Here is a 13,638-nt window from a genome sequence, read left to right on the forward strand (position 1 = left end):
GCTGGTTATTCTTCAATCTTCCATTCTTCTTCAATTTTTTACTTCTTCCTTTTTGAAACAGAACTTGTTAGAATATTAAAAATTCCCACAGACAGGTAGCAAGGTTGTAGATCTTTTTTAGATTTAAATAGGTAGCAAGGTTTTAGATCCTCCTGAGATAATGGAGCACATTTTCAATCTATTAAGAAGTGTACATAACAGAACAATTTACATTACTTTTCTATATATACACCACTCTTAAACAGTGTCTGCCAAGCTGTGAGCTACCAAAACAATGTCAATTACACCCTATCATATTCCTCAGGAACTGGAAGTTTTTGCAAAGGAACCATGTTAGCCATCGTGTAACTGCAAGTAGAAAAGAAAAAACATAAAATCTAGGATGTAATTGGAAAGATAACATAGTTAAACAACTGCTTCTAAGAGCTTTCCTTGTTTTCTCCTTATCCAACAATCCTTGCATACGTACACACATAGGAATTCATCCAGAGGGCAAGAGGAAACATAATTAAATAGCAACACAGAAGTACTTTTTCGAATTGCACAACAACAACTTAATAAAAATCAAAATGCAAAAGCATATGAATACATTTCCACCGTTTTTCACAATTTCAAGGGGAAAAAGTAGCTTTTTTGGGGAACTTTCAACTAAGCCTTTTCAACTAAGCTTTGGAAAAGTACACTGATGTCAGCAGCAGGTAAAGATTTCATTCTGCTCTTATTACTTCACTACACTGACAGCTTTTAGGTTTTGGGTTGGGTTTTTTTTTTTTTTTAAGATGACTTTACAGTTGGCAGAACATGTATCTCCTCTCTCTCAAATCACAAGCAAGTAATTTATTTTTACTGCACTGTTCCAACAAATCAGACACAAAGGTGTCTGCATTTTCTTTTGAAAGGCTGGCTTTTTTTTTTACTACGGAACAGATGTGATCCCTTGAACATGCTACACTTGCCTGAGGATTTCTGCCAGACCCAGCTACACACAAAGCCATCAATTCCAAGCACAACTATAGCTGATAAATCAGTGTTGGCAACAATATGTCATTATGCTACGCTGGATCACAAGGATGCACCTTAACCTTTGTTTCTCCAGAGTGCTACAAAGGAAAAAAGACTTCACAATCAAGATAACCCAGAATATCACGACCACAATCAGTTTTTTAGTCTTAAAACTGCCTAAGGATAACATTTATTAAKGTGGAAATGAAGTCATCCTGGGCAGCACCTATGCAGAATAAAGAGCACGCACTTTATATAACACTGTATTTGAAACAAAACGAGCAGGTAAGTGTTGCTAACCAAAAAAATTACTTCGATGTGACTTTTACTATTGCTCAAACACAAACAACCTCCCAGGAGAACAGAACTTGCCAGATCACATGACAAACCTGTCAATCTGACCAGTATAACTMAATAAACACATATACAGTCCTGATATGGAACCATCCTACTCCCAAGCCAGACACGGAAAGCACTGGTGGGACTATTAGTCTAAGTCATGATGTTTAAAATGCTAAYTCTTCTCTAATATTCTTAAATGTGTATGTGTGTCAAATTTGAACAAAAATTCATGGCAAGACATYTGAACACCAAACTAGAAACTTACTAAAAAATAAAAACAACTAGAATTCTTTGAGTTTTAGTATCTCCTATAAGGACCAAACCCACTAAGTCTGATATCAAAGTGAATACAGAACACAGGTATGACAGGAATGACAGGATTTTTATGTCTGTGAGCTTATTCAACTTCCTTACTCATGCTAAGGCACCTATTTCTAACTACATTAATGGTTTTCTGAAAGTTCTGATCTGTGAACATTTTGCTTGGCACTGACAGAATCTTCAAGATCAGGGTTAAAACAGAAACAATTAACAAATTTTAAGCCTCCACCAGGAATACAAAAGATGAAGAAAAGACTCTGCACATCAGTCCAAAATCAAATGTCTTTCAGCTTACCTTTTTTACTTAGGTCAATAGCAGCTTCTAGAAGAACTTCTAATTCCCCCTTCGGCAACACAGGAACAACCCATCGAGGCCTATATTCAAAACCAAAACAAACCCGATTTCAACTGTGCTTCTGCAAAATCAAGAATCCTTGTCCCCTTGTAATGTTTTTAATATAGGTTCAGTATACAGATTTTTACATGTCCTGAGGAATATTACACTAACCAACCCAAACAAAAACCCATTCTGCTCTAAGCCTCTTTCCCTTTACTGTGACCCAATAAAAAAAGCTTTTCAAGAAATCCAGTGAAACAAAGAAGAARTCTGATTCTTATATCAAGATGTTTGCACAAATTGTTTACACCTTGTCAAAGAAGCGTGAAAATACCTGTTGATCATGTCATCCAACTTTGCCAGGTCTGTGTGTGGAAATGCAGGCTCCTCATCTTCAAGCTGGGGTGGAGCATCAGCTTGGCCCTGCTCGTCAGGCGGGGTAGCTGGGGAGTTCTCATTGGAAGAATCAGGTGAAGAAGTCTAAAAATGGGATGAAAATACTTTAAATACCGCCTGTACTTGTGTGCCACTTGTTTTGGCATTTTTCCTTCAWAATGTGTTCCAAAGAACCACCTCAAGTACATATCAATAAAAAATAATTTGATTTCAGATTTATTAACAAAAAACAGAGCATAAAATGTGCTATATATATTCTTTCTGTCTTGGCAGTTTAAAAAACAAGCTATTTTCCCAGTGGGAAAAAGCTCTTTCAGTAAGAGCTTGTACTTTCAGCAGACTGTATTTCCAGAAGGTGAAATAAATACACTGAAGCTCCAGGTTTTATGATTTTCTCCAAAAAAGCTGACTACTTTGAGAGATAGTTTTCCACAACACCACAAGAAGAAAACAATAATGAAAAACATTTTCTTGAAGAGTTTGCTAAAAATGTGTAACCCACTACTGTAACTGTCTACTCACCAATCTCGAAAAACATGATTGTTAAATCCATTTTGATGGGCCATGCAAAACCAACGCATTCTGCAGATGTCGCTTGTTATTCACACACAGAAACAGTATAAACTGACAATAATAAAGGCTCAAATCGGAAGAGCAAGACTTAGGAGGACAAAACCTCAAGAACATCTTTCACCTGCTGTATCAYGTCTGCTTGGTAGGGAGTATTATTTTCTTCACAGCATCCTGTAGGGTGCTGGGTTTTGGATTTGTGACCAAAACAGCCCTGGAAACACACCAGTGTTTTGTCTGTGGGTGAACAGTGCTGGCACAGATTCAAGGCCTTTTTTCTTCCTTGATAAGCCCTRCCAAAACTCAGACATAGGCAGGAGATACCATGAGGTGGAAGCAGAGAAAGGCCACCTAGGATGTTGTCAAGCGTATGAAGAAATGCAGTGAGGAAGGCCAAGGCCCACTTGGAATTAAACCTGTCTAAGAATGTCAAGGGTAACAAAAATGGCTTCTTCAAACACATCACAGCCAAAATAAAGGGAAAATGTGGTCCTGCTGCTGAATGGAACAGTGACCCTTACAAGAGGCTGCAGAGAAGGCAGAGATATGAACACTTTCTTTGAACAGCTTCAGTTTTCACTGCCAMGGCCAGCCCTCAGGAACCCCTCAGCCAGGAGATCAAGGAGGAGGTCTAGAGGAAAGAAGAGTTTCCCCTGGTCCARAAGATTGGGTAGAGACCATGTAATTAAGCTTCACATCCACAGGTTCACGGGCCCTGACTGACTGGATGCACCCACAAGTGCTGAGAGAACTGGTGGACTCCATAGTGAGGCAGGAGAGGTGCATGAGGTCTGGAAGAAAGCAAATGTCACYCCTGTCTTCAACACAGGCARGAAAGAAGACCCAGGAAACTACYGGCCAATCACCTCAATCTCTGGAAAGGTGACAGAATCGCTCACTCTGGAGACCACCTCTACCCACGTGGAAGACAAGAAGATGATCAGCAGCGGTCAGTACGGATTCATTAAAAGTAAATCATGCTTGACCATCCTGACTTCTAAGATGAAACAACTGTCTGGATGCACGATGGAAAAGCAGGGGATAGTATCTGCCTGACTTCAGCACGGCTCCGACAATGTCTTTCACAGTATCCTCATTCACAAACTCAAGAAATGTGAATGGGATGAGCAGACAGTGAGGTGGATGGAGAACCTCAATGGCAGATCCCAGAGGCTGGTCATCAATGGCACATGGCCCATTTTGAGGCCTGTCCTCAGTGGTGTCCCCCAAGGTTCATTACTTGGCTCAGCACTGTTTAACTCATTCATCAATGCCCTGGGTGAGGGGCAGATGATTCCTCAGTGAGTTCTCTGYTGACACAAGGCCAGGAGGAGGGGCAATACCCCAAAGAGCTGTGCAGCCCCTCGGACAGACCTCAACAGGATGGGGAGACGGGCAAGAGAACTTCCTAAAATTCAACAAAGGGGAGTGCAGAGTCCTGCACTGGGAAGAACAACTCCAGGCACCAGCACAGGCTGGGGATACCTGCTGGGAAGCAGCTCTGGAGAGAAGGACCTGGGGGTCCAGGTGGACAATGATCTGTCCCTGAGCCAGCAATGTGTGCCTGTGGCCAAGAAGGCCAATGGGACCCTGGGGTGCATTAGGAAGAGCAGTGCCAGTGAGTCAGGGAGGTGATCCTGCCCCTCTGCTCAGCCCGGGTGAGGATCACCTGGAGTGCTGTGCCCAGTTTGGAGCTCCTCAGCACAGGAGAGACACAGAATTCCTGGAACAGGTCCAGCAGAGAGTGGYAAAGGTAATGAGGGAACTGGAGCATCTCACTGAAGAAAGGCTGAGGGGACTGGCCTGTTTAGCCTAGAGACGGCTTAGAGGGGACCGCATCAGTATCTGCAGGAAGGTGTCAGAGGATGGACCAGGCCCTGCTCAGTGACACCCAGCAACAGGACAAGAGGCAATGGGCAAAAACTGAAACACAGAAGCTCCAACTTAACAGGAAGAACTTAACAGTGAGGCTGACTAAGCCGTGGAATGGATTGCCCTGAGAGGTTGTGGAGTCTTCTTCTCTGGAAATATATTGTCTGGTCACAATCCTGAGTAAAGTGGTCTAGGGAACATGGCTCAAGCAGTGGGGCAGGAGGATTAGATGACCACCAGTTGTCCCTTTGAACCTTACCTATCCTGTGATTCTCACTTTACCCCCTGGCAGTTAATAGGACAAGAGGCTGGGAGGGGACACAGCCAAGAGAGCTGACCTGAAATGACCCAAAAGATACTCCATGTCACAGAGAGTCACACTTGGCAATAAAACAAAGGGGTTTTTTTTCCCAAGGCAGCTGTTGCTTGGGGACTAGTTGGGCATCCATCAGCTGGTAGTGAGTGATGGCACTTGCATCACTTGTTTCCCCCTACCCCTTCATTTATTAAACCACATTTATCTCAGCCCAAATGGTTTCTCACTTTTTCCTTCCAATTCTCTTCTCCATCCCACTGAGGCAGAGGGAGTCAGAGACAGTGGAGACTTCCTTGRCAGTTCAGGGCCAGCCCACCACACATTTCAAGGCACAATTCATTCACAGGAAGGAGCAATTACTAAGCCTTATAGCAATAAAAAAATACCACCTTCATACTGAATTAAATGACAAAGTGTGGCYGTTCTTTTAAATTATTTTGGCTTTACATGATACTGTTTAAAAGCTTCTTCTCTGGTATTTTTTTTCTCCAATAAAAAAGAACCATTACACTGCAATGTAATACACAAAAGCTTTTGCTTGTCTTCTGAAGGCAAGAAACATGTGAAGTTGTCAGATGCCTAGTACAACGAACGGAGACCTGGAAGCAGCTGCCCTGGAAGGGCTGATACTTGGGTAAGATGCTTTATCCAAAAAGTGCTTTTGGAGAACTGAGCAGAAAACAAACACACAGGTGTAGTGTAGTTTTATCAATCTGTGGCAGCTAAGTCTACAGTGTGGCTCTGAGGAAGTTTCTGGTATTATTCCAAGAAGGSTCCTTATCCAAAATAGGTGTGCTTGAAAGAATTATGCCACTGCCTAAAAAGGGAGCATTTTTGCAATGCAGTGCTCCCTAACAGTATCTACCAGAAGTACTGCCTTCATCCCTCAAAATATTGCTGTCTGTACTTCCAGACATCCACAAAAAAATGTCAAAATTAACTAGAGATCTCCAGAAATATACAAATTCAAATAATACAGAAGCATTCTTTCTAAAGAACAAATTTCTTTCTTTTTCGATGAATTGATTGTTAATACCATACCTGATTCTGCTGGAGGGGAGGCTGGGACTGTCCATCAGGAGCCTGGCCCTGGCTATCATTCCCTCCAACTGGAGAGCCACGAGTCGTGGCTGTCATACTCGACACAGGGCAGATCTTTGCAATTTTGTCTGCTTATGTAGTTGATGTGAGAGAAGAAATTATAGTCCACTTAGTAAAGTTGAAGTACCAGCATATGCTTGCCTTAAAAAGCTCCAACTCAAGAACAAGCCATCTTGCAGAGACCATTGCATAACCTGGAAGGGGAAAAAGAAACCAATATGCTGTATTAACACATGCATGGAAACGCAATCCATGCCTACAAAAAAACATTACAGAAACAAATACACTGCTATAGAGAATCTTCTATTTTAGCCTAAGTATTTATTTTTTATTTATTTATAACTGAAAAAGTTATGTCTGAAATATTTAACATGATTTTGATGTTGTAAGTAAAAATTACACTTATAATCACCTTTAAACCATTGAGAAACAAAAACGTGTGGCTGTTTACTGTGTTCAGAGTAAATGTGTGCAGCCACAGTTTACTGTGGCTCTTTTGTGCCTGAATTGCTACAGTAGATTATCCATCTGAATTCATGGTGCTGCTCAAGGTCGGTGTAGAAATTACCTGATTAAGAGCCTGAAAAGCCAAATTTGTAATCTTTTCCAATACTCTCCTCCTGACACTGTCTAACTGCAGATGTCAGAGGAAGTTAAGAGACYGATTCTACCTCAGCTGAGGCTAACAGAGACACTGCAGCCAAACTCTTATTAGAACACCAGTATTCACCCAGGGAGTTTGACCTGTATTCCCTTTATTCAGCGTGTGCCTATTTATATGAAGAAAATGGTGACATCAGAGTTATTGAACTTGTAATGGTATACCAACAGTTCAACATTCACTGTGTTATACACAGACAAGAAGACCTGCATCAAGTTATAACAACATTCCACTCTATACTACCAGGCACTGTACAACCACAGAAGCTGAAATGTAATTTCCCAGAGAAACCCAAACTTCCAAGTACCACATAAACCTAAAACAGTTCTAAGAAAGTTAAAAAGCCAAGTAATGTGATAGAAAGAATTGCATGAACTTCCAGCAAGATGCACTTGGCAGAGCTGAGTTCCTGATCCAATCACCAAAACCTCAAGTTAACAACTGGAGTGAAATTTCTGTTGTAACACWATGCATATTCCGAAGTGTTTTACTATGATGTCTCATCTCAAATTTCAATGCTGTTATCTTTCTCCAAGACACTTTAAAATCTTTTCTTATATTGTGTGAATTGACTAAATACACGACAACAACTCCTCTGCCCAGTCTCCAATATTAACAGCACCAACAAACTTAGAGATCTCTAATAATGTCATTAAAATAATGTTCACTTTTGAATAAAAYCACATTGTTTCAAAAGAATTGTAATCCATCTCTACCCTTCATAATTCATATTCATAGGGCTTAGTAAGCCTACTAAGTGCAGAACAAATGCATTACCAACTCAAAACTTTCTTTAGGAAGAAACTGGCTTTTGAAATACAATTTTAAAAATTAATGCATTTGGTATTGAAGTAGTGTTTTTTAAAAAATGCCCTCCTGAGTATTAATTGCTTTCTACTGATATTTATAAAGATCACTAAGTACAAARTACTAGCAAGAGTAAGTTTCCTGCCACATACATATATATACACATGCACACACACTGCAGTCTACTGCAGTTCAATGCAGTCAGTTCCACTGCACTACCTGATGGAGACTTTGAGGTATTCACATAGTCTAGTGAAATCAAACTGCCAACAACTTCCACCGTACTTTTCCACAGCCCTAAGCCAAACATCACCACAAAAAACATCTTTAATTACAATCATTCTTCCTTAACAAGGCTGGTTCACACAATGGCCACATAAAAAACTTGTGCCAGCWTAAGGAGTGAGGTAGCAAAAAAGCAGGAAAAGGGTATAACAGTTCATTTCAGCAGCAACCATGGTCCAGGCTGGCTCAAACTGCAGGAAGAGGGTCCACTAACAGCTGTGGTTCCACAATAGCTGACACCAAGGGAGAGCTGCTCTATCTCATCTCTTCCCTATTCTAATGCTTTCGGCTGAATTATCATGAAGTGAGCTAGTTCAGAGTACTAAACGAAACAACAACAAAACCCCACCAAAAATACAAAACCTGTTTCTTTTTCAGTTTTTTCTTTATCTGAAGTGGTGCACTGCAAAGCCAAAGAGTACTCACCCTAATGCCAGCCAGGGAGCCATGACAAACTGCAACTCTCCTGTCAGACTGACCRACATTAGTGTGAATTTACCCTCAGATTTTGTCTTTGTGCTTAGCTGTAGGGTGTGAGTAAAGCATTCCTGTAAATTCTGCTCAAGGCAAGTAACACAATTCAACCAGGAGATACAAGAAAGCTACTACTRAAATAGCCAACTTACTCAAAATCTTGTGAATTCATAGAATGAAACAAAATATAAGAAAAATATTAATTTTGTAGATACTAGTGAATACAAAACAYTTACATGAAGGACTAACCTATCTTTGTCTCCTTATTATTAAGGCATTGTTTGCTTAAGATTTTAATCATGATTCTCCAGGTATATTACTTAAATCACATTCTCACAGAAGTGTTATTTCAGGGCTTCCACTGAATTTCACTTGGTTAAGCCATGTGCATTAGACAAGGTGAACTTCTTAACTGAGTTTATCACTGCTCCYTCCGCATTTGTGTGATGTCCTGAGACAGACAATACTAAGTTCAAGTTATGCTGCACCTAACTAAAAACACTCCAATAAATCATCTGACTGTTTCTGGTAGTATCTGCATGTTCTCAATTGCAAGGATACAATTGTTCAGGTATTTTACTTTTAATTACAGAATATACAAACATACTTTTGTAAGTGCAACCATAATCCAATTTATGCAATTTAACCAGTATTAGAAGGCAGTGGTTTACCAGTCCTGTTTTCAGCCACTCATTTACCATTTACGTTTCAGAGAAAACATCAAACTGCATGCCCACAGAGAACACACCACTGCTTCAATCTCTCTAGAACTAATTAACCATGAAGCTTTGAATTCCCACCACTTCTTTAATTCAGACTATTCAATTTCAATTTTTTAGAGTTACAACACACCAAGGCACAGTTTGGCTCAGCTCAAGAATAGCCTTTATACCTATTTATAATTAATCTGATCATTAATAAACAAATGTAAACTGATGCAGTGACATATTGGTTTTAAGTGTACAGACAGSCCAACAGAAACAATTCAAATTGCCTGTATCCAGCTGAATTCTAATGGATACTCTACGTTAGTTTTTATATCCATCCCATTTCTACTACTTCTGATTTCAGATTCAGCAYACTATCACATTTATCACAGAATATGCCGGGTTAGAAGGGCCCCACAAGGATCATCAAGTCCAATTCCTGGCCCCGTACAGAAACATATCCAAGAGTCACCCCACGCACCCMAGAGTAYTGACCAAACRSTTCTTGAGCTCTGYCAGTGCTGTGACACTGCCCTGGGGAGCTGTTCCAGTGCCCAACCACCCTCTGGGGGAAGAACCTTTTCCTGATACCCAACCCAAACCCCCCCTGACACAACTTCAGGCTGTTCCTTCAAGTCCTGCCACTGTCACCAGAGCAGAGATCAGTGCCTGCCCCTCCTGTCCCCCTCACAAGGAAGCTGTGACTGCAATGAGGTCTCCCCTCAGTCTCCTCCAGGCTGAACAGTCCGAGTGCCCTCAGCCACTCCTCATCCTTCCCTGCCCTTCACCATCCTCATGGCCTCCTTTGGGCATTCTCCAAAAGCTTCACGTCTTTCTGTCATCGTGGTGCACCAACTTAGGGTGAGGCCACCCCAGCCCAGTGCAGAGCGGGACAATCTCCTCCCTTGCCTGGCTGACGATGTTGTGCCTGATGCCCCTCAGCACAGGGATGTCCCTCCCGGCTCCAGGGCACTGCTGACTCAAATTCAGCTGGCCATTGACCACAACTCCCAGATCTCCTTCTGCAGCACTGCTCTCCAGCACCTCATTCCCCTGTCTGTCCAAACATCCAGGCTTGCCCCATCCCAGGTGYAAGCCACATTAAAAACAAATTATCACCTGAATCCAAAGCTTCAAATGGGTGTTTTAATATAGGGTCAAAATGGAGACAGATCCCTGTTAAGTGACAAACTCACCACTCCATTGATAATCAAGCAGTGCATGAGGCTGTGAAGACTGCATAAAGAGAATCCTTCTTATGTCAACTGAAAAAATTTCTATTTGCCATGTTTTTGCTATCTCCTTATGTCACTCTGATCCATCACTAAATCCTAAGTGAAAATCAGTTYTTTCTCTACCTGACTCCTTGGAACTTCAGTAACACCAGGAAAAGACAGATTTTTTGACTCTGTATGGTACCCATTTAGAAGGMATCACACAGTGTGAGCAGCATTCCAACAGAGCCCCAGCTGCCCACCAAGAGGACCAAGAGGACCAACCAAGAGGACCAAGGCATGGCACTGGCTTCCAGGAGAGACCTGCACTGGGCTCAACCATCCAGTACAGCTGCACACCTGAACCCCACCTCAGCTTCCACAGTCTCCAATCTCATGCCTATATGGCACAATAGGTTAATTTTGTTTTGGGGCAAAATCAAGCACCTTTCCAAAAGCCATAGGAAAAAAATCAGATGTAGGTTCCTGGATAAGTGGGTAGGTAAGAAGTAAATATGTACACAATACTCTATTACAGGATAACAAGTCACAGCAAACACAAAAGATGGCATCCTTAGCATACAATGATAAAGGAAAAAACACAATTTTCTAATACAGCTGACTTCTACAACAGTCTTCATTTGAGTTTCTCAAAGTGTCCCCTTCAAAAGTAACTGAAATACCCCAAAACATACAGCCCTTTTCCCTAAATTAGCTACTTATAATACAGARTCTCAGCAAAAAGCAAATGCAAGGTGCCARATAACAGAGGCAGAYCTCAAAATACACTTTATTATTGAYGAGCATTACYTAAACCCTATCCAGGGGGACAGACCTATTTCTTCTTTAACTTAAATATTCTGGCTACAAACAAGTGAGGACTTATGTCACAAAATCTACTTTGCCATGTGGTAACAACAAAAGCCAGAGTAAGAGTCTGCTTAACATGTAACAGCAGAGCTTTCTAACAACCATGCAGCAATTTATTTACAGAATGATGTTCCCATGAAATAGTAGCTCACTGATATGTTTTCTCATCATAAGTGTACTGCAAAAAGGCTTAACAGCAGCAATAGAGATTTTGGGTTGAAAGGTATCACTGATTTGTTTCATACAAGATTCTAGGAACTGCCTTCTTAAAACATTAGTAAGTACTGACTCATCACAAGGATAATGATGTGATTCTAGTTTAAAAATTTTAGACTTCTACCTTCTACCCTATTCCTTTATTTCAACCAGAACAATTTCTCAACTAGAAACACCTCCCCCAAATCTGTAACACTGACCTAATTCAGTAGTTACAATTTATACACACCCCCACACATTTTCCATTTTCTTTCCTCCCCGTGCCTCCTATCTTTCAGGAAGGAGGAAATTATTTACATAATCAGAATAGAGAACTGGAGGTCGCAGCATTTGCTCATTAACACTAACAAGCACTCAAAGTGAAATGCATTCWATGATTAATGAAAAACCTGTCATTCAACTGCTATTCAGTGGAGCAACAAGTATCTAACTTTCAACACTTCAAAAATACTTGATAAGCAGCAGTAAGAAAATGTTATCTCAAATAGCATATACTACCAAAAAAACCTCTACAGATCCTTGTCCTCCTAAAGAAGTGAGTGCATATGAGACTTAGTCAACTACATCAGGTTCCAACATTCGTTCAAAACAATAGCTGTCTTAATGCTACAGTACAAGACAGAGTTTAAGTAACTGTAATGCTTACAAACAAAAACTATTCTCATTGAAAAATAGGTAACTTCAAGTAACCTCTTTTGGCGATCACTGCACTTCATATATCTAAAATCAAGACACTTGGAAGCATAAGTTTCTGGAACACTGAGAGCATCCATGTAAACATATAATTGTGTTTGCCGTCAAATTCATATAAACAAATAAAGGGGGACTGTCCTGAAACATACTTCAGTTCCTTCAGGATTCTTTTCTTTTTAATTTTGAAACTTAGTGTTGAGACTAAGCTTAGCTAAGATACATCTACTTAACAGCATTCAACTTTACTTTGTACAAGATGCTCCTACACATAGCACTCAYATGAGTTTAAGCAAGCAGTAAGAGCATAGAAAGTGAACTTCCAAACCTGMGGCCCAAGAAATTCCAATCAAAACGAACTGTATTTAAGCCAAGACTGACAACAGTATTTGGCTCTGCATGTCAAGGCAACAAAGCTGAGCTACTCAAAACGTATTATCTTCTTGTTTCATAGCATTTGGGTTGGAAGGGGTTGCAGTGATCATCCAGTTCCAACCCCCTGCCATGGACAGGGACACCTTCCACTAGAGTAGATTGYTCCTTAGATCTAACCTGGCCTTGGATATTTTCAGGAATAGGACATCCACAACTTCTCTGGGCAACCTGTTCCAGTGCTTCATCACCTTCACATGAAATAATTTCTTCCTAACATCTAATCTCAACGTAGCCTCAGATTAAAGCCATTGTCCTGTCCTATCACTACATACCCTTACCRTAAGTCCCTCTCCAGCTTTACTCTAAGCCCCCTTTCAATACTAGAAYGGGTTCCAAGGTCTCTCCAGAGCCTTCTCTTCTCCACACTGAACAGCCTCAACCCTCTCAGCATGTCTTCACAGGAGAGGTGCTTCCACATGGAGTAACTTCCCAAAAGACTTAAATAAAAAAGGAAACCTTTTACATCAAAGGAGTGTCTTATTTCAAGGCAATAACTGATGAAGGTCAGGCCCTGAAAGTGAACAAGAGCAGCAGCATTTTTCTCCAAGACATTCACCTGCTAATAATTCTTGGGACRTTTAACAGTCAGCGCACCACTGGTTACTTAAAGCACATGATGCTTTTTCACAAATAATGTAATGTAAGGACAGGTCCTCAAATCACACAGTTCTGGCTACTAGACGGAAAAAGCAATTCCAGTTTCTGTTCTGAAGAAGTGTTTTGCTCATGTGACAGTAAACAGAGACAAATCCATATATACAGCACCCARTAGTCAATGCCTTACACAAAACCCCAGCAAATGTGAAGACAATTAATGGAGCTACCCTTTGGGAGCTGTGGCCCTGCTGGCATGCTTTTCCAAAGGTGTACATGCCAGGCTGCTGTCACAGACAAAGTGCTGAGCAAGACCAAACCTCTCATCCAGTATGACCATTTCTTCAGTTTCAGGAGCGCTCAGTGGAAGTTACACTAGTCCAACTGCTATCAAAATACATCCTCGATGATATTCAGGGTATCTCAGT

General features: G+C 40.9%; 1 protein-coding gene across 2 annotated transcripts in view; it reads right to left on the reverse strand.

Moving 5' to 3' along the window:
- USP9X (ubiquitin specific peptidase 9 X-linked) overlaps positions 1 to 13,638 on the reverse strand; it is a 96,553-nt gene that overhangs the window by 65,756 nt on the left and 17,159 nt on the right. For both annotated transcript variants that reach the window (XM_057378237.1, XM_057378236.1), the window contains exons 2-4: positions 6,198 to 6,451; positions 2,337 to 2,482; positions 1,961 to 2,040 (exon numbers count right to left, since the gene is read on the reverse strand). In XM_057378237.1, the coding sequence (XP_057234220.1) occupies positions 1,961 to 2,040; positions 2,337 to 2,482; positions 6,198 to 6,293 (322 nt within the window). In that variant the 5' untranslated portion in view covers positions 6,294 to 6,451. The remainder of the gene's footprint in view (positions 1 to 1,960; positions 2,041 to 2,336; positions 2,483 to 6,197; positions 6,452 to 13,638) is intronic.

Source organism: Malurus melanocephalus, unplaced genomic scaffold (genome assembly GCF_030028575.1).
Source record: "Malurus melanocephalus ecotype Western Australia unplaced genomic scaffold, MMel_1.1 scaffold_349, whole genome shotgun sequence".
Classification (NCBI taxonomy): domain Eukaryota; kingdom Metazoa; phylum Chordata; class Aves; order Passeriformes; family Maluridae; genus Malurus; species Malurus melanocephalus.